Source organism: Lynx rufus, unplaced genomic scaffold (assembly GCF_022079265.1).
Source record: "Lynx rufus isolate CCGP_SWC_20201006 ecotype Redwood Valley unplaced genomic scaffold, mLynRuf1.p SCAF_9, whole genome shotgun sequence".
Taxonomy (NCBI): Eukaryota; Metazoa; Chordata; class Mammalia; order Carnivora; family Felidae; genus Lynx; species Lynx rufus.
The window spans coordinates 88,953,411-88,973,199 of record NW_025814897.1 but is presented as its reverse complement, the minus strand read 5'-3'; the positions used below and the strand labels follow the sequence as shown (position 1 = coordinate 88,973,199).

The 19,789-nt window shown below is 40.2% G+C and overlaps 1 protein-coding gene across 1 annotated transcript in view; it reads right to left on the bottom strand.

Annotated features, from left to right (window-relative positions):
- PDHX (pyruvate dehydrogenase complex component X) overlaps positions 1-19,665 on the bottom strand; it is a 72,763-nt gene extending 53,098 nt beyond the window's left edge. Inside the window, exons 1-2 of the mRNA XM_047071733.1 lie at positions 19,497-19,665; positions 3,404-3,484 (exon numbers count right to left, since the gene is read on the bottom strand). Coding sequence (XP_046927689.1) covers positions 3,404-3,484; positions 19,497-19,656 — 241 coding nt within the window. The 5' untranslated portion in view covers positions 19,657-19,665. The remainder of the gene's footprint in view (positions 1-3,403; positions 3,485-19,496) is intronic.
- Between the last annotated feature and the right edge of the window lie 124 nt (positions 19,666-19,789).

Below are 19,789 nucleotides of genomic sequence, written 5' to 3'. Positions count from 1 at the left end.
CTCAAATTCTAGAAAATTCTCTGCTACTTTTGCCTTGAAAACTACGTTCTCTCTTTTCTCCTTCTAGAATTCCTGCTATTGGATTACCGGATGATTTTCATCTTATTCCCCATGTCTCAATGTCTTGTTCATATTTTCTACTGCTTTATGTCTCTGGGCTGCATGTAAGCTAATCTTCTCAGGATAGACTTCTGTTCACTAATTCTTTGCTCAGTCACACTTCAACCCAACCTTGAGTTTTTCTCTTCTGATTTTAGAGACAATATTTTTCATTCTTAGAAGTTCTGTTTGTCCTTTCCAAATCTGCCTAGACATTCTGCAGAGTGTCTCTTTTCATATTTTCAACTCCTTCTCTTACATGTTTAGTCATTTCAAACACACATCTCTATGTATCTAATAATTCCAATTAACTTAAGTCCTTGGAGATCTAGTCCTGAGACTTGTTATGCCTCATGACCCTTGCTCCGAAAAGACTGCTTCCATGTACAATATTAAATTTGAGACTGTGAACTCTTCATAAGTGGGACTTTATCTGGGAATCTTGTATGGCTTGGATTGGAGGCTGTGCCCTTCCAGAATAACGGCTTCTGCCAGGTAACCCAGGAAGATTATCAGCCCAGAACCACTTTACTTCTGCCTGTGAGTTCCAGAAAATGCAAGTACTATAAATATGAACCTCAAAGCCTCATGAGGACATGCCTATGAGAGCAAATTTTCAAGGAAGTAGGCATTCTTATTCCATATCAAGTCAAACAAATGAATTTGCCTGTTATCATATGGCATTAAATTCCATCCATATGCTGATGACTTCACTCATGAACTGCAAATCGTACAACCAGTTGTCCATTCAACATCTTTGCTTGAATGTCTAATAAGCATCTCAAATTTACCACGTCGAAGCCTAAACCTAATTCTTGAGTTGTCTTCCTTCCCTCCTCCCCGCTCAAAAACACCTGTTCCCACTCTCATTTATTCTTCTTCCAGCTCAGGCCAAGTGGGGCACATGGCTTCAACGCCCACCGACCACTATGGATGCTGCGGGCATTTGGTGACTCCCTTTTCTTGTATTTAAGCGCTACTTACCATTAAGAAATTTGTTTTATAGTTTTTTATCCAGTAGTGAGCAGAGGCCCTACCCCATCTCTTTAGATAGTCATACTGACCGAAAGTCCTCAGGGTTGACTTTTCAAGTGTGAGCAGGCAAAGAGGGCTCTTAAATCACCTATAGTTTGCTCTTGATACCAGAGCGCTGTGAGGACCCACTCCGTTCAGTGTAATGCTACTAACAAGGCTCAAAAAAGCACACAGAAACCACTTCCTATAAAATAACCCTAAGTGTGGATACCTTGGCTTTAGGATAGGGACCCTCCCAGACTGACACACTGACGACTGGTATCGATGTTCCTTCCTATAACCTATCTGACCGCACACACGCGGCACCCTTAATGCAGCCTGAGCTACCTGCTGTTGCCAAAATACATGTCGTGATATCTCACTTCCAAGGTCTTGCCAAATCATTTACATTACCCACGTCCTTCCTCACTTTTGTGTTTATTTCTGTTTTTAAAATTTCTTTATTATTATTATTTTTTAATGTTTTTATTTATTTTTTTGAGACAGAGAGAGACAGAGCATGAGCAGGGGAGGGGCAGAGACAGAGGGAGACACAGAATCTGAAGCAGGCTCCAGGCTCCGAACAGACACCACAGAGCCTGACACGGGGCTCGAACCCACAAACCGTGAGATCATGACCTGAGCCGAAGTCGGACACTCAACCGACTGAGCCACCAGGGCGCCCCTATTTCTGTCTTTTTTAAATAAAACCCCAGTATTCTACAAGGACCAAGGCAAATAGTACCTCATCTGCAAAGCTCTCTTAGATCCCTGACACACCGCCTGCTTTTAGCTTACTCTTCCCTCTGCTAATACACTTACTGATCAACCACTTACCGTACTGGCAGGTGTGTTCCAATTACTCTGCTAGTCATAACGGGGGAAGAAGTATCAAAATGCAGATATATTCCCCACTAAGGAACGGAATTAAGTAATGCTTCCAACCAAGCATGGTCTCTAGCGCGGCCAAGACCAGTCATGGTCATCTGGGTAGCCTCAATGTACCATACCTCCTAGCCTCCATATTGGCCCAAACCATAGTCCCAAGCTCCTGCCGTGAGGTCCATTCTGTAACCTATCTTATTGCCTTTCCTAGCACTCCTAGTCTCCCTCAAAGAACGGGGGCTTTCTCTCAAAACTCTCAAGCCAATTTGGCTATGTTTCAGAAGTGAATACTTGTAGCCTTCTTCCCAATCCCCGTAACTGTCATCACTTACAAAAGTGACACCAGGAGTGTCCTGGAATCATAGCATAACTGTCACACTCTGAATTCCTGCCTACCACCTAAATTCTCTCAGTGCCATTTTATAAGCACCAGACTAGACCACTCAATACCAGCATTTGCCTGGATGACATCTGTGCCCACTGAGTCACATACAGACATCCTAGAAGTCCTTGCCAGGGCCGGTCTCTGGAATCAGACATAGCATCCCAAGCCATGTCATCCATTCTGCTCCCCTCTTTCTGTTTTTAACATTTGGTTCACTATTTCTCAAGCTGAAGCATAGTAATGGCTACGGGGAACTCATCTGGTCCATTTCTCTAACAACCTCTAATAGGGACTGGAGACGCATCCTCTTTCCTCCACAAAACTTTAACGTATTGCAGACCGCGTAAAGCACAGGGAAAGATGGCTGAAAGAAGCTGTCCCCCAGTCAATACCCGCGTGGGCGCAGGTTTTCTACCATCGCACATGGCAAGGGCCAGAGGGGCAAAAAAAGGAAAAGAAAGCAGCCACCAGAAAAATAAACTCTCCTTCTCCAGATGCCTTCACAGTAATTGTCCCCATGTCCCTGCATGACAGAGGCATAATAACACACTTACTGTCTAGCAGGGCTAGACTCCTTCTCCACTCTCTTCTTTTGGGAGCTTTCTTTATTATCCTTACTTATTTGTTCTTGCCAATGACATTCATAATCAACTTGCTTAGCTTCAGGAAAAACACACACACACACACACACACACACACACACACACACAGAATCATCATAAAGCCACAGATTAACATAAGGAGATCAACAAATTTATGATGCTGAAACTAAAAGCTAAGTATAAGGACTGAAACACAACAAAAACCCCAAAATATTTTGCCATTCTCTGCTTGTGAAAAGATACAGGCTGAATCAGAAAACCTTTGCTACATTATATTGCCATGGGAAAATTTTATCTAAAAACACTTAGGTTAATGAGTGGAGGACATGATTTAATTCATGTATTGTATAATACAACTGATTGGAAAAGAACCCCAAATGATGAAATGACACAAGGCATTAGTGGAGTACTTGCTTACCTTCCTTTTTTAGCCATTTCACAATATTTCCTTCTTCCATTGTAGGAGACAGCGATGGCATCAGTATCTTAATGGGATCAACTGGAATTTAAAAACAGAAATATTAGATGGGGTGCCTGGGTGGCTCAGTAAGTTAAGCGTTTGACTTCGGCTCAGATCATGATCTGGCTGTTCCCGAGTTCAAGCCCTGCGTCAGGCTCTGTGCTGGCAGCTCAGAGCCTGGAGCCTATTTCAGATTCTGTGTCTCCCTCTCTCTCTCTCTGCTCCTCCCCCACTCATGCTCTGCCTCTCCCTCTCTCAAAAATAAATAAAAATTTTGAAAAATTAAAAAAAAAGAAAGCTAAGTCACAAAAAAAGAATGCACCCTCACGAGGCATCAATAAAAAGGCCAAATACTCTAAAATCAAATTCAATTTGAGAAGGAAAATATTCCAAAACTTAAGACTCCCAAGTGGTCAAATTCAGGGTCTAGTAAATGGCATGGAAACAAGAAAAAAAGAAAAAAAAACTAGGGTTCTCATAACCTACAACAAAGTAATCAAGATTAGACTTTAAGAAACTGTCTTTTTTAGTTCCCTCTCCTATCACACTATTCAAGAATCAAAGGTTCTTACTGGTAAGCACTAAAGTCAAGATTTGCCTTGTCAAAGACGACCAGGCAAGCGAACCTCCATGGTTAAATCGACCTCAGATTGTGTTCCCCACCACAACTTAACTAGGGACCCCAAAAGGTACACCATTCAGTGAAGCACAGCTTCACAGTCTAAAAGGGACACAGTTTCACAGTCTCTACATCTGTCCAGATGTGCTTTCCCAATAGTTGTCCAGTGTCCAGGATTACACTCAAAGAGCACACAGTCGGCACATTAAGTTCACATAAAGTTTACACTAATAAAACAGTTAACAGCATATTCCAGCTATCAGCAGTAGCCATGGTAAGAAATTACATTCCCTGAAACCTTCCACAGAACCTATTCTATCCTCAAATTATTCAACTCTCTGACCCAAAAAAGCAAAACACTATATAGCACATGTAATATTTCAAATCAGGAAGAGCACAGAAAAGGGCTTCTTCTTTTTTCACCCCCCCCCATTGATGTTTTAGGGTTAAAAGCAAGGGAACTGAACACTAATGTTAAAGGAGATTAAATATATCCTTTGGGAAACTAATAATTGACTGTGACTTCAAGGGGAAAGTTCCTATAGCTTCATGGTAAAGGAGTTCCATCTCTGAACCATTTGGAGGGAAGTTTCTGTCCTCTCTCCACCAAGCCCACATACCTGCCTCAGCTTCTTCCTCATTTTATCTAAGAATTGCCTTCCTTAGGGAACTTGCATTTTTCTTTCAGCGCTTCCTGTGCTAGGCATAAATGCACATGCCTTTCAAAGACAGAGAGCAGGCCTACCTCTGTTTCTGCCATCAGGGTCCACTGGGTGTGAGGAAGCAATTCAGGTCTGTGTGTTTGTGTGTTTGAACTCTCCTCAAACGAAAGCCCAAAGTCTAAATATGGGGTGATACTGGGGCGACTGGGTGGCTCAGTAGGTTAAGCTTCCGACTTCGGCGTCGGGCTCTGTGCTGACAGCTCAGAGCCCGGAGCCTGCTTCGGATTCTGTGTCTCCCTCTCTCTCTCTGCCCCTCCCCTGCTCACGCTCTGTCTCAAAAGTAAATAAAACATCAAAAAAATTTAAGAAAAAATATGGGGTGATATTGAGAAGCCTAACTGTAGAGGGCCACAGATCTAAGTCACATTCTCCAATACAACAAAACCGCCAGCATTAAAACTGTTACTTTGATCCCCATCTGACTTTTTTGCCTCTCTCTCAATGGGCACCAAACTCTAAGGACAGAAAAGTAGAATTATCACTCCTTATACCCCAACAATGGTGGAGTCCAAACCAAACTCTAAGTCAATATGCCCATTTCATCAATGAGAAAACTACAAGCCATTGATTAAGGGATTCGAATTCTTCCTGCCTAAACCTCAAGGCTATCCTCTACTACATGGTACTACCTCTCATCATTAATTGATGATCCTCACAAATATAGATCATTAATTAATCACTGTCTCTTCACCCAGAAATTCAAACACAGCAAATCAGACACTGCAAGTCCATGTGAACATTTTTCATATCTTCAGTGAAATATCCCAATAAGCCCTTTCCCTACCTTAGGCTTAAAGAATTCGGGCATTGAGAAACCACTTTTCGTACCGACAATGAATATTCTGAAGATAGCAGAAAACAAGTAATCATTAAGTGCATTGTATCTTGAAAATAACGGAGTAAAAATAGCCACAATGACTTTCCTAACTCCTGATAAATCCTCATTTATTATTTATTAATAATTGACTTATTAAGTCACTTATTTCTTATTAACACCTGATTTATTGTTAAAACACAGTTATCTCAGAAGAGACTGGCGAACGAACACAAGCCATCAACTCCTGTGCATTATGTCTTTCGAGAACTTTCACTGAAAAACGGTTTCATTTAACTTCCAAGCTAGGTTTAGTTGAAATGCAAACCATGAATGTAACACAGCTTACAAAAATCTTTGCATTTTTTCTGTAGTGAAATAAGTCCTCATGGACTAAAAAAGGCACATTAAGATACTGAATGGGTAGAAAAGAACGCAAACTACTATGTACAACCCCAGTGCACTGTTGTCTATAAACATCAGAGTACTAAATTCTGAAGTAAATTAGAATTCGGGGAAGTGCGTTTAGGGAAAGCACAACACACACAGGCAAACTGAACATTAGTGATGCACCTCCACACCCGAACCCTTAACAAGCCTAAGCTTAATTGGAAGAATTCTTAAAAAGTGCTCAACGCTCGACAAACTAACCACATTTGGAAACAATAAAATGAGCTTTCTAATTCCCTACATTATGTTGTGTATGCCTTTTGCATATTTTTCATGGCTTGATTTAGAAAACAAAAACATTTGTCTTCACAAAGTTAAGCAAGTCCAAGCCTCAGCATTTAATTTTTTTAAGTTCATACTGACAAAGGGGGTTTGAAAAAAAAAAAATTACCTTCTAATAGCATGACAATAAGAGGTCAGCCTCTTCTTGAAAAACACAGCTTTAAAAAAAGTCCTAATACATTGCTTCCATCAAGAAGAAGGCTGGTGTTATGAGACAGAATTATTCATAATCACATATATATTAAATTTATAGCAAATAGATTCCACTTCAGAGCAGCAATATAAATGGACTTCAGTGATTCTATGTCCAGATTCTAATTTATGACAAACCCTAAATCAAGTCTTCCAAAACAAAATCTCACTTCAATATTTTTATACCTTCGTTCTAGTTACCATGTTACAATTCATATTTATTTTATGATTCTAACTCCTATCATAATCTCTCACCTACGAGACCTTCACATTTCCATTTTTCCTGATGTTAAGGACTATATTACGAAACTTTTGTATTTATTAAGTATTATTTTCCAAATTACCACATCAAGAACTCAAAAATTTTCATATTTTAAAAATAAAAAGAACATAATCATTCCTCATACAGCCACCCTTCAAGGATGAATTGAAATTGCTTCTCTGAATAATGACAATAAAATATAACAATTCTATAATAGATCACTACCTTTGCTCTGAAGTGAAGGTGATAAAAGACAAAGAAAGACATTTTGGACATGTCTCATATTTGGTACTATCTCTTGATTGATTACACCAGCTTACTAAAGAAAGTAAAATGTGCAATGTATTTTCTGATTAATCTAGCCAATCTACCCTCAGATTCTCATGCCAGAAAATTACGTCAAAACATAAACATTAATTTACTAATAATGGTACGTATTTCATTCCAGTGTATCCTCTTTCGACTGGAACATTATACATACCTTTTCCATATGTATTTTTTCCAGTGATGAAGCAAGTATGCAATCATATCATCTTTGAATGACAGGCTGCACATAATTAATACCGGCCCTTTATGGCTGTCATCAATTCTATTCAGATAGTATGGGCTTTTCTAGACTTCTTGGAATTTTGGCCTATACCTAATATTTTTACTTTCATTAGAAATTAAATATAGTTTCTCTTTCCATTCCAGTAAGCAGTCTGTTCTACCTTTTTCCTGTCGAACTAAGGAGGCCTCGAAATGAGAACCAATTACATTTCCTAATAACTGGGCACAACTATGAATAAGAATAAAGGAAACGTGTTTTATTCTCCACTGGTCCTACCAGTTATTTCAATTAATACTCAAAAATACACACAAATTTTAGTTAGAGTTTAACTCTCTGGTAGTCATTTTAGTGTTAGCATTTTATTTCTTTGTATCAAACTAACAAATTATAGCTAATGGCTTGTGAAGTCCTTCTGTAATTAAAAAAAGAGGACCGTGGCAATGTACATTTCCAGTTTATATTTAAAACATAATGGTTTTAAAAAGTGGAGCCTCAAAAATCACTAGAACTATTTTTTTTTAATGTTTATTTATTATTGAGAGACAGAGAGTGAGCATGGGAGGGGCCGAGAGAGGGGGAGACAGAATCTAAAGCAGGCTCCAGGCTCTGAGCCCGACGCGGGGCTCGAACCCACGAACCATGAGATCATGACCTGAGCCGAAGTCAGACGCTTAACCGACTGAGCCACCCAGGCGCCCCTCACTAGAGCTATTCTAATCTTTTGTTTTCTTTAATAGAATGACACAATCAACCTTTTTTGTTTAGTATATTGCTGCTTTCCATGTCGTTATCAGGCACACAGCAATCTATCAATCACTGAATTTTACAGCAGTTTCTCTAAGTAATTCCTATATTTCTTCAAATCTGGTCTTTCAATCTTTCTGCAGAATAATTGTCTTCAACTTCAAATAAGGTACACTAATCTACTTCTACTTCTGGTTCCCTAAAGAACTTCTTTTATCCTAAGAACAAAACATTCATACTTCAGTAATTACATCAAAGCTTTAAATTGATGATATATACATCAACTCTAAAAGATCTCCAGATTAAAAAAAAAATAATAATATATGCAAACTCTTAAAATATAAAAGCAGAACAGATTGCTCTGTGGTTAATATGAAGCAGATCTAAGCCCTATCACTCTGATGAAAGAAATTAAGGAAATTCAGCAGTTTACATATGAATATTGCTTGAGCATCAGGCTCTGGTCCATTTAAGGGACTATTATGCAAATACACAAAAAATCGTGAAGATAGACCAAATGAAGAAATAAATAATTCAATACTTTCTTAGTGCGCCTCCCTGTTCTTAACACTAATTTGCTTCTTCTCTAATAGGAAGAGATGTTGCTCATTTAAGCGCCTCTCTTTCCAATGCAAGAGCTCATTACATATAATTAACCTTTAGAATTTCTGTTAAAAATAAAACAATTGTGCCACCTGCAGGCTGGATGAGATAACACAGAATGAAGTAACTAAAGCAAATTTTCTTAAAAATGAGTACTTGTCGTAGAAGTCTTCTTTACTCAAACAGTGATTTAGGTATAGTACCAGTGTAAGAATAAATTGAAAATGTCAATGGACAACAGAAAATGTATGCGTAATAGTTTGTGAAAATGGCATTTACAGGTCCTGCCGTGGTAAAAGATGGCCCACCAACAGTATATGCGGCATCATCCATTTCCCACCTGCTTCGCTTGTACACACACAGACTGAAGGATGTGCTCCAAAATGGCACCAGTGGTTCTCTGGCTGGTGATGGTATATATGTGCTTTTTATTTCTTTTGTTTCTTATAATCTACATTTTAATAGTCTTCTCTAGTAAGTTCATCCAATTTCACTCTGTGCCCAAAACTTATCTAACACTGAGAAAACAAAACAAACAAAAAAGTACTTTTGTTGGCTTATTTTTAGATAAACCCCACAAGGACAGGGCAAAAAGGAGGAGTAACAGCACACAAATTTGGAGGCAGAAAAGTAAAGAGATGAGTAATTATTGTCCAAAGAGATTCCAGTAAGCTGAATCCTAAGCCAGCAGTGGGGAAGGCGAGATAATCACCCGTTCATGCAACAGAATTGCCCAAACGCCCAGGAACCAGCTGTACGAGGACCTTTGGAACTGGGGAATGCTATCTGAATGCTAACTGGATCCCCTCCTGCAGTCCAGTGCTGGGTAACAACCCATCCTCATTCAACAGAAGACTGGGACACTGGAGACTGTTTCTCTGGAGAAGGCAAAAGAGAAGACCTTTAGAATGAAGGATCAACTTACACATGTGGGGGTAGACAGGAAGTGTATAAAGAAATTAGCAGATAATCTGATGTGACTGACAATAGGACAAACTGTGCTGAGAAGCTATTAGATACTGCGGGATGAATCAGCAATAGTTATCAGAGAAAACTAAAGAAAAAATTTTAAGGCAACAATACAGAAAAAGCCAACAGTAAGAAAGGTAACAATGATAATTTGGGACAATATAGGACAATCTCAAGATGTATTCAGTGTAAACACTGAATGCGGATTTAACCAAGAATTGCAAAGTAACTACACTGGAGGAACAAGAGAGGGAAAACCTAGGGGATGGCACTGACCAGCACTCATCCACAGATAATATGTAAAACAGAAATAGGGAGACAAACGCTGGAACAGAGAGACAAAACCTGTTGCTTATAAGAAAGAAGACTGGGAAAGCAGGGAGAGATGGGGAGATCTGCTGCATTGTTACAACCTTTCAGTACTATTTGACTGTTTAAACTATATGCATGTATTACTGTGTTAAAGTAAATATTTTGTTATTTAATAAACATGTTTAGTTAATTTTATAAAAATCCTAACAAGTGGCAGCAGCATACCATAGTGATTTAGAGCACAGGCGCTGGAACCAAACCGCCTAGGTTTAGTATAGATCCACCACTTACAAGTCACTTACTCCTTCTGTGCCTCAGTTGCCTCTTCTGTAGAACAGTTTGTAAGGACTAAATAAGGTTAACACGTGCAAAGTCTTCATGGGTGGGGGTGGGGTTGGCAAACAGCCAGTCAGTCTCAAAAACCTTAGCTAATTATTACTGACAGGTAGCACAGAAACGGTTAAAAGGGTGAACTCGCACACATCCAGAGTTGGCTATATGTATTACCATATTGTGCATTACAATTCCTTCCTCAAGTAATGGAAAAATAGATTCACTGTTCCTTTCACATCTCAACCCTAAACACGAAGGTTTCCTTTCTACTCTCTCCTTCACCTAACCTGGCCTCATTCTCACAGCTACAATACACTAGCTCTTGATCTCTATTTTAACTGTAGTGTACGTTTGAAAACCAAATTCTCATTAAAATCAATAGTAAATGTGGGGGCACCTGGGTGGCTCAGTCGGTTAAGCTCTTGATCTCTGCTCAGGTCATGATCTCATGGTTTGTGGGTTTGACCCCCGTGTCCAGCTCTGTGCTGACAGTGCAGAGCTTGCTTGGGATTGTCTCTCTCCTTTTCTCTGCCCCTCTCCCCGGCTTGTGCTCTCTCTCTCAAAATAAATAAATGACCATTTTTAAAAAATCATCAGCAAATGTTTGATCTTCAGTGGTGCTGTCATAACATTCACTACCAAAGCTAAGGAGCAAATCAGGCTCTCAGTAAATGCCTCCTGAGCTCCCATTATCCTAGTCCTAGACCAATATAAGACCAGAATCTTGACCTCCAAAGGATTACAGGTTAAATGGGAAGTCAAGATATATACACAAGTACTAGAGGGTAGTAGATAAAAATGCTGTAAGAGTACTAAAGAGCAATGAAAGCTGAGACTTGGGCTGATCAAGAAAGGAAAAAAAAAATCTGCTATGGCTATTATCAAAAAAATCAAAAACAAAACCAAACAAACAAACAAACAAAAACCCCATCCTAACAAATAAAACCCCCAGAAAACAAGTGTTAGCAAGATGTGGAGAAATTAGAATCCTTGTGCACTGTTAGGGAGAAAGTAAAATAGCGCAGCTGTTATGGAAACCCATAGGATTCCTCAAAAAATTAAACAGAAGTATTACCATTTTCTCCAGGCCTCCTATGTTTGGGTATATACCCAAAAGAACTGAGAGCAGGGGCTGGAACAGATATTGTACACCCATATTCACAGGAGCAGTATTCACAGCAGCCAAAAGGTGAAAACAACCCAAATGTACATCGACAGGTGAATGGAGAAACAAAATGTGCTATAGAACTACAATGAAATATGATCAACCTTAAAAAAAGAATGAAATTGGAATACAGGCAACAGGACAGATGAAACCTGAAGCCACTATGCTATTAGCTAAATACAAAAAGACAAACGATGTAGGATTCCAGTTGCATGAGATACTCTGAACAGGCACATTCATAGTGATAGAAAGAAGGTGGTCACCTGGGCCTGGGGAGAAAAAGGAAAGGGGAGATTTTGTTTAGGGGACACAGGGTTTCAGTTTGGGAAGATGAAAAAAGTTCTAGAGATAAAGACCGTGGCGATGGTTGCACAACGATGTGGATGTATTTAATGCCATGGAACTGAACACATAAAAATAATTAACATGGTGAATTTTATGTATATTTTACTACAATTTTTTTTTTTAATTTAAAAACTTTGTGCTAGGAAAAAAAAACAAAGTGAGAAAATGAGCAGACATTCCAGGTGAGGAGAGCATCACATCCATAGAAGGAGATGGGAATTACAGTTCAGAGTGCCTGGAGAGTGGAATAGAATGAACATAAAAAGTGGGCATGTAAGTTAAAAACGTATGTTACAGCACTATTATAGCTTAACTTGAATACCTCGTTAATGGGTTTGACATTATTTCATCTGCAATGGAAAACTATGAAAGAATTTTTGAGCAAGACAAATACCACAACTAAAAACTGAACTTGTTTGCAGTTCCACATAAACAGCTGACCTTCACAAATCTGCAATTTACAGAAAAAAATAACACTGCACAGTTGCTTTGACAGGGTCGCAACTATAAACCTTGCAGAAAAATTAAAATAGAGGGGCTTCAAGTACCAAAAAAGCTACCCATGAATGTGTTACCTGTTCTCCTTTACTCACTGAGACCGCTTGGCCTGAGAGACTGAAAAGGCACCTAGGGCCTTCCATTAGATCTTCAAATGTCTGGCCTTCATTCTAACAGTGGTAGAGAGAAATGGGAGGCATTTCTGGAAGATCATTTCATGGCAGAGGAGTGGAGTGAAGAAAGGAGAAAGACAAGGACACCTGTTTGTTCATTCACTTGTTTATTCAACAAATATTTATTCAGAGCCTACCAAGCATTAGGTGTTCTTCTAGGGGTTGGAGATATCAAAAGTGAAAACAGACAAAAATTCCTGCTTTCATGGAGTTTTCATTCTAAAGAGGGGAGACAGAAAATAAACATGACGTGTCTGGTGGTGATAAGAAATAAGAAAAGAAAGGCAGGTAAGGGAATACAGTGACAGTGGAAGAACTATTTTATCAGTGGGTCGGAGGCCTCCTTTGATAAAATGAGCAGAGCTGAATGGAAGAAGCCATGCAAATATCTGATGGAAGAGCCTTCTAAACAGAGGAAACAGCAAGCACAAAGAATGAGCAGAGAGTATGCTTGTTGCTATGTTCCAAACACACAGAGAAAGCCAGCGCATGGGAGTGGAGTGAGAAAGTGAGGAAGTATGCGGTCCGCTGAAGTCAGGGAGCGGAGGGATCCTACCATAGGGGGCCTTGTAAACCACAGTCAGAACTTCAGATCTCAGACTGAGTTTAATAAGAAGCCTTGGAGGGTTTGCAGCAGAGAACTGGCATGATCTAATTTATAATTTAAAAGCACTGTGAAAGCTGCATGGAGAACAGTGTACTGGGCCAAGGGTAATGCTAGGGATACCTACTGGGACACTCGCAATAATCTAGAGCAGAGATCATGGTAGCTTAGACCATGCTAGTTGGTGAGGAGTGGTCAGATTACATCTCAAAGGTAGAGCCAAGAGAAATTTCTGATAGACTAGATGTGCCATATGAAAGGAGTCAGGGATGACTCTAATTGTGATACAAGTGAAATAACAAAAATCAAAATTAGATGCCACAGCTCCAAAAACAAAATCTTTCTACCTGTATAAAGCGCCCAAAGAGCCTTATAAGCTATATAGACTCTATTCCTATCCAGTTGTTCAAACGTATACAGAAAAATCCCATTGAACATCAGGTCAGTTACACAGACCCTGTGCTTACTCTTGTGCAAGGCACTGGCCTCAGGACACAATCCAGAGAACTTATACTTGCTCTTTTCCTCTCTCTTAGCATGAGAGCCACCATATTTATAAACAATACAGTACTTGGTATTTCAGTGCTCACCTAAAGTACAAAGTGAGAAGACTGAAGGGTGTGAGGTAGGCGGGGATGGGAGAGATCTCCCATCTGCCCTTCTAAATCTACCCCTCGACTTTCCCCAGACCACTGTGTGTGCCTCAACAACACCCTTCCTTGTGCCTTGAACCCACCGGGGTTCAGCCACAGGGCAGTAGAAGCAGGAGATGAAGGGAGAGCGGAGAGGGGGGCGGTCAAGGTATTTACTTCCCCAGCTCCCTCCGTGTGTAGCCACCTGGGCTGGTTAGATCCTTCAACTGAAGGACACACCTCCATCACAGGATCGTCCCCGCAGGCTCCCTCCTTTCCAGCTCTAGCAACTGCCCCCTTCCCATGCCTCTTCATGATGCCACTCAGCACCTTGCTCTAAATAGCCCCGCAGCACAGCACCACCTCTACACCCGGAATTCACAAAAAGTAGTCACCTAGTAAACTCTCCTCAAATTACCTATTTTTACGGTGCCATCTATTCCCTGCAGGACCCTACAGAAGATTTAGGAGAATAGCATTTAAGTAATTAGAAAAATTTCAACCCGCAGAAGAGGTCACTCTATTTGAAGAAATAGTTCAAACCAAGATTTCCAAATAACTGGCTTTATATAAATGTATTCGCTAGCCATTTATTTATGATGGGAACCCCTATACAAAAACATTCACTTCTTGTTCTCAGATATGGTAAATATCCTTGCAAAATAGCACTATTTTCTGTAGGAAATGACAGACATGTTTATGGAAATAGGCTGGAGACTAACTGGTGTTTATAGATAAATTACAGGGAGATCCACAAGTTTCCTGAAACTACATAGAAAATTTTGCACGTACACATTTTTCTGAAGTGGTATAACTTTAGTCAGTTTTCAAACAGACTTGTGTCTCCCCTAAAACCTAGCACTAGTTCAATCCCAAGGAAGTTCTCCTGAAATGTGCCAACCTTAATTCTTCCCTAAAATTTTTCATGTAATACAAGAAAGCCCTTGATTGCAGCAAAGTATTGAGCAGATCACTAGCTATAGTAAATGTACTGCTTACCGAGTACAAAAATAATAAATAAAATAAAATAAAATAAAATAAAATAAAATAAAATAAAATAAAATAAAATAAAATAAAATAAAATCACCATTCCCTCCATTTTGTTTACAGAATCTGCTAATTCTTTCATACACTTAGTATCCAATGGTGCATCTGTAAGGAAGCTGGCCAGAATTGTAGGTACTCCATGGCTATGGAAATACCTCCTCTGAGTGGGAGAAACTGAACACGACAGAAGAGGTTTCAGCTTGCAATACTGGTCTTCTTGCTATTAAATTATAAAATTAAAATTCTACCTAAATCCATTTATTTTGCAATCTTGGAACAGGACAAAAAGAAATCATTACTTAAGAGTCTAGCAAAAAAATGGACACATGCATAAGTTTGGGGATTTACACATTGGCTGTAAAAGGCAAATGAAGGTCAAGACATTAACAATTAGGCACACTCAGGAGGACAGTTGACCCTTGAAAAACATGAGTTTGAAATTTACAGGTCCACTTACATGCAGATTTTTAAAAAATAAATATATTGGGAAAATTTTTGGAGATCTGCAACAATTTGAAAGAACTCACAAACCACATAGTCTAGAAGTACCAAAACATTTAAGAAAAAGTTATGTATATAAGAATACGGTTGATGATACGTATAACACACAAAATATGCGTTCATTGACTGTTTATGTTATTGGTAAGGCTTCTGGTCAACAGCAGGCTATTAGTACTTAAGTTTTGGGGCAATCAAAATTATACATGGATTGTCCACTGCGTTGGTGGGAGGGGTCAATGCTTCTAACCTCCATGTTGTTCGAGGGGCAACTGTATATCAATTAGAAACTTGCAGATAGGAGGACATTAACATATACTCTAACTCTTAAAGGGTTCTGCCACCCTTTATACAGTCAGTCTAGAATTGTAACTGTTAAACTGTTCTAAAAAAATGATATCATGACTATCACTGAAATACTATTTCACAATGTAGATATTACTAAAATAGCTCTCACTTCACTTAAAAAAAAAAAAAAGTGGAGGTGTTCACACAGAATATAAACATGGTGAACACAGCTTCAGCATGCTGACATCGTTCTGTTGATGGCTACGGCCAGGCCACCACCTGACACTGAGGTAGACTGTGGTTAAGGAAACAGGTTCTGGTGTCAGGCAGAGCCGGGTTGAAATTGGAGTTCTATCAGCAGAGCACAGCATCAGACACTGAGAGTATTAAGTGAATTAAGTCATGTAAAGTGCTGACAAGGGTGCATGGTACATAGTAAGCTCTCAGTGCTACTTGTTCTTCTCAAATCCACTTCCCCGACTCCTTTCTTGCTGGAAGAGACCCAATTTTGTTCAGTCGTGTAACTTTCTTGTGAACATGTGCTCCGAGTTAGTGACCTCATTGCCCAGTGTGTTAGTCCATTTGGACAGCTGTCATAAAATACCTGAGGCGGATGGCTTATAAACAACATTTATTTCTCACAGTTCTGGAGGCTGGAAGTGCAAGATCATGATGCTGGCAGATGTGGTATGGTGGCTGATGAGGGTCCACTTCCTAATTCATAGATGGCACTAAGCATGGGACACATGTCATTGCTCATAAAAATGTTGCCAACAAACACCATTTAAGGAAACCAATACTCCAAGTATGACTCCCATGGACAGAGTTTAAGATCCTGGATTAGATGTATGAAAAGAGAAATTATTCAGTAAGTGTACTTAATTCCTATAGTCTATAGGTTACCAAACAGCTGTTTAGTTTTATGAAATTACAATTTCTAACAAGCTCAGAGAAAAATAAGCCAACACCATGTAATTCATGCTTTGTAAAATAAATAGTTCAAGGACCACCACCTGTATTTACCACGACAAAAACCTGTATGTGGAAAGTTACGAGACAAATTTTAGCTCCGTATATTAGAAAATAAAAAAACCCAAGATTTCCAAATAACTTAAAGCTACCCAACAACACTGTCAGCTACTGAGGTAGGCAGAATAACAACCCTGCCTCCCATCCCCCACTCCTCCAAGATGTCCCACATCCTAACATCCAGAACCTGCGAATACATTATGTTACATGGCAAGGGAGCATTAAGCTTGAAGAAGGAATTAAGGTTGTTAAACAGCTCATGTTGAGATAGGGAAAGAATCCTGGTGGCCCAATATAATCACCAGAGTCCTTATACATGAAGGAAGGAGGAGCTGGGAAACTTAGCTTCCATGAGATATAGTGATCTCCCTCTTACAGATGATGTTCAGGCCAAGTGAGCCAAGTTGTTCATGGTGTGCAGGGGAGTAGGTAAAATGTCATGATGCATCTGGGGCGCCTGGGTGGCTCGGTCGGTCAAGTGTCCGACTTTGGCTCAGGTCATGATCTCGCGGTCCGTGGGTTCCAGCCCCACGTCGGGCTCTGTGCTGACAGCTCAGAGCCTGGAGCCTGTTTCAGATTCTGTGACTCCCTCTTTCTCTGACCCTCCCCTGTTCACGCTCTCTCTCTCTCTGTCTCAAAAATAAATAAATGTTAAAAAAAATTAAAAAAAAAATGTCATGATGCATCAGATAAGGACTGCCTAAGTGAGTTTGCAGAGGCAGAAGTCCTTAAACTGGTTCTAAAGAAAACCCCTGAAACTGCATGCACCTTTCTGTCTGTAACCACCTATGTTCCTTTTTCTGTAGAGAGTCTAAAGCATTCAAAGATTCTCTAAAGAATCTGTTTTCCGGGGCGCCTGGTTGGCTCAGTTGGTTAAACGTCCAATTCTTGGTTTCGGCTCAAGTCATGATCTCACAGTTTGTGAGTTCAAGCCCCGCATCAGCCTCTGTGCTGACAGCACATAGCCTGCTTGGGATTCTGTCTCCCTCTCTCTTGACCCGACCTTGCTCTTTATCTCTCTCTCTCAAAAATAAATAAATAAACATTAAAAAAAAAAAAAAAAAGAATGTTTTCCAAACAAGGTTAAGAAACAGTATGGAGTTTCCTCAAAAAGTTAAAAATAGAACTACCCCACAATCCAGCAATTGCACTACTAAGTATTTACCCAAAGGATACAAAAATACAGATCCGAAGGGGCATATGCACCCTTATGTTTATCACAGCATTATCAGCAACAGCCAAATTATGGAAAGAGCCCAAATGTCCATCAACTGATGAATGGATAAAGTGTGTACACACACACACACACACACACACACACACACACTCTCTGGAATATTATTCGGCCCTCAAAAAGAATGAAATCTTGCCATTTGCAACAACATGGATAGAGCGAGAGAATATTATGTTAAGCGAAATAAGTCAGTCAGAGAAAGACAAATACCGTTAAGATTTCATTCATGCGGAATTTAAGAATCAAAACAGATGAACACATGGGAAGAAAAAAAAGGGAGAGAGGGAAGCATATCATAAAAGACTCTTAACTATACAGAACAAACTGAGGGTTTATGGAGGGAGGAGGGTGGGGGATGAGCAAAACGGGTGATGGGCATCAAGGAGGGCACTTGTTATGAGGAGCACTAGGTATTACATATAAGTGATAAATCACGAAATTCTATGCCTGAAACCAGTATTCCACTTTATATTAACTAACTAGAATTTAAATAAAAATTTGAAAGAAAACAAAAGGATACCTTCCCAAATTATTTGCAACACTGAGCTTTTACTATGCCATGATTTTCTAAGGTAGTGAGTCTTAAAGTATAGCCCAGCAAACACCACCATAAAATATCAAAACTTGAGCTCCATCCCACACAGAATATCTGGGAGCTATAGGAAAAGTTCAATATTTCACAAAATGGAGAAAGGGAAAACAGGGAATTCTATACACAGTTAAAAAAAAACCACTACACCAAGAGGTATTTTATGAAATATTCAACTGAAGAAACTGAAATAAATTGTTCCCATTACCAAAGCTTAAAATCTCAGTGTACTTATCTTACCGTGTGACTCTGTGTAACTTTTTTTTTTTTTCTGAGTCTCAGGTAGCTCAGAATATGTAAGCAATGCCTACTACCCCTAATTTTTTATATCAAAATTCAGACTGTGAAGTGCCAGATGATTGGCAGGTAATACAGCACACTCAAAAAATGTTAGCCATATCCCCCCACCCTCATGTAAAGAAAAATAATGCCCAGCATACTGTATTACCTCCTGTTAAATACTAAAAGAATTATGTTAATTCTGTTAATGTCATTACTTAATGCCTACTTTCTCTAATAACTTCTTGGTATGATTCCCCTCCTAATATTCCACTCTTTCACGCGCATGTTTTGCTTAAAACATTCTTCTCGACCTATGTCTGTGATGTCATAGGTATTTACAAATTAAGTCTCTTGCTTGTCGCGCGGGGCAACCCGAGAGGCCTGGAAGAAAAGATCTCCCAATAGAGAGGGGCCAAGAGAATGAATAAGAATGGCTACCAGTGGCTTTTGAATCTCAGCAAGCTTCGACACCCTGACAGCTTTAGGGGAACCTGAGACTGGGAAGTGGCTTGAAAGAAAGGCGTTGAGGACCTCTCTCCGCGCGTCACAAATAACCCAAATTCCAAGGCAAGGTCACAGAGAAGCCACACTAACCAGGGGCCCAGGAATGGAGTCAAGTTCTCCCAACTCCCAAGAAAAACCCTTCGCGGCATGCATGCACTAGGCCAAGTCAGCGGACCTCTCCCCGAGAAAAGGCCTTAGGAACCGGGAGCCGCGGGCACTTCCACACCCAGATGGGCCTTGAATCCAAAAGCCCCTGACCCAGGCCCATTACTCAGCTACACGGAGAAGCTGAGCGAGCCCCGACCACTCACCCCGCAGCCACTGCGTGCTGTGAAGCCATCTCCAACTAGCTCCGCGACCGAAAGACCATCCGGAAGCGCCCCTCACCAGCCCCAGTCTTCGGCAGCCGCCGGAGCCCAAGAGGTAGCGTAGCACCCGAGGGTCACAGCCCAGCCTCCAGGAGGCCGCCATCTTCCCGGCCTTGTCGCGGGCTGCCCGCAGCACCGCCTGATCGCCCAGTCATCAAGACCCTCCCAGGCCCCGCCTCTTGTCACGTTGGCCACACCCCCTGGCTCCAGTGGTGCGCGTGAGTCTCGGAATCAAG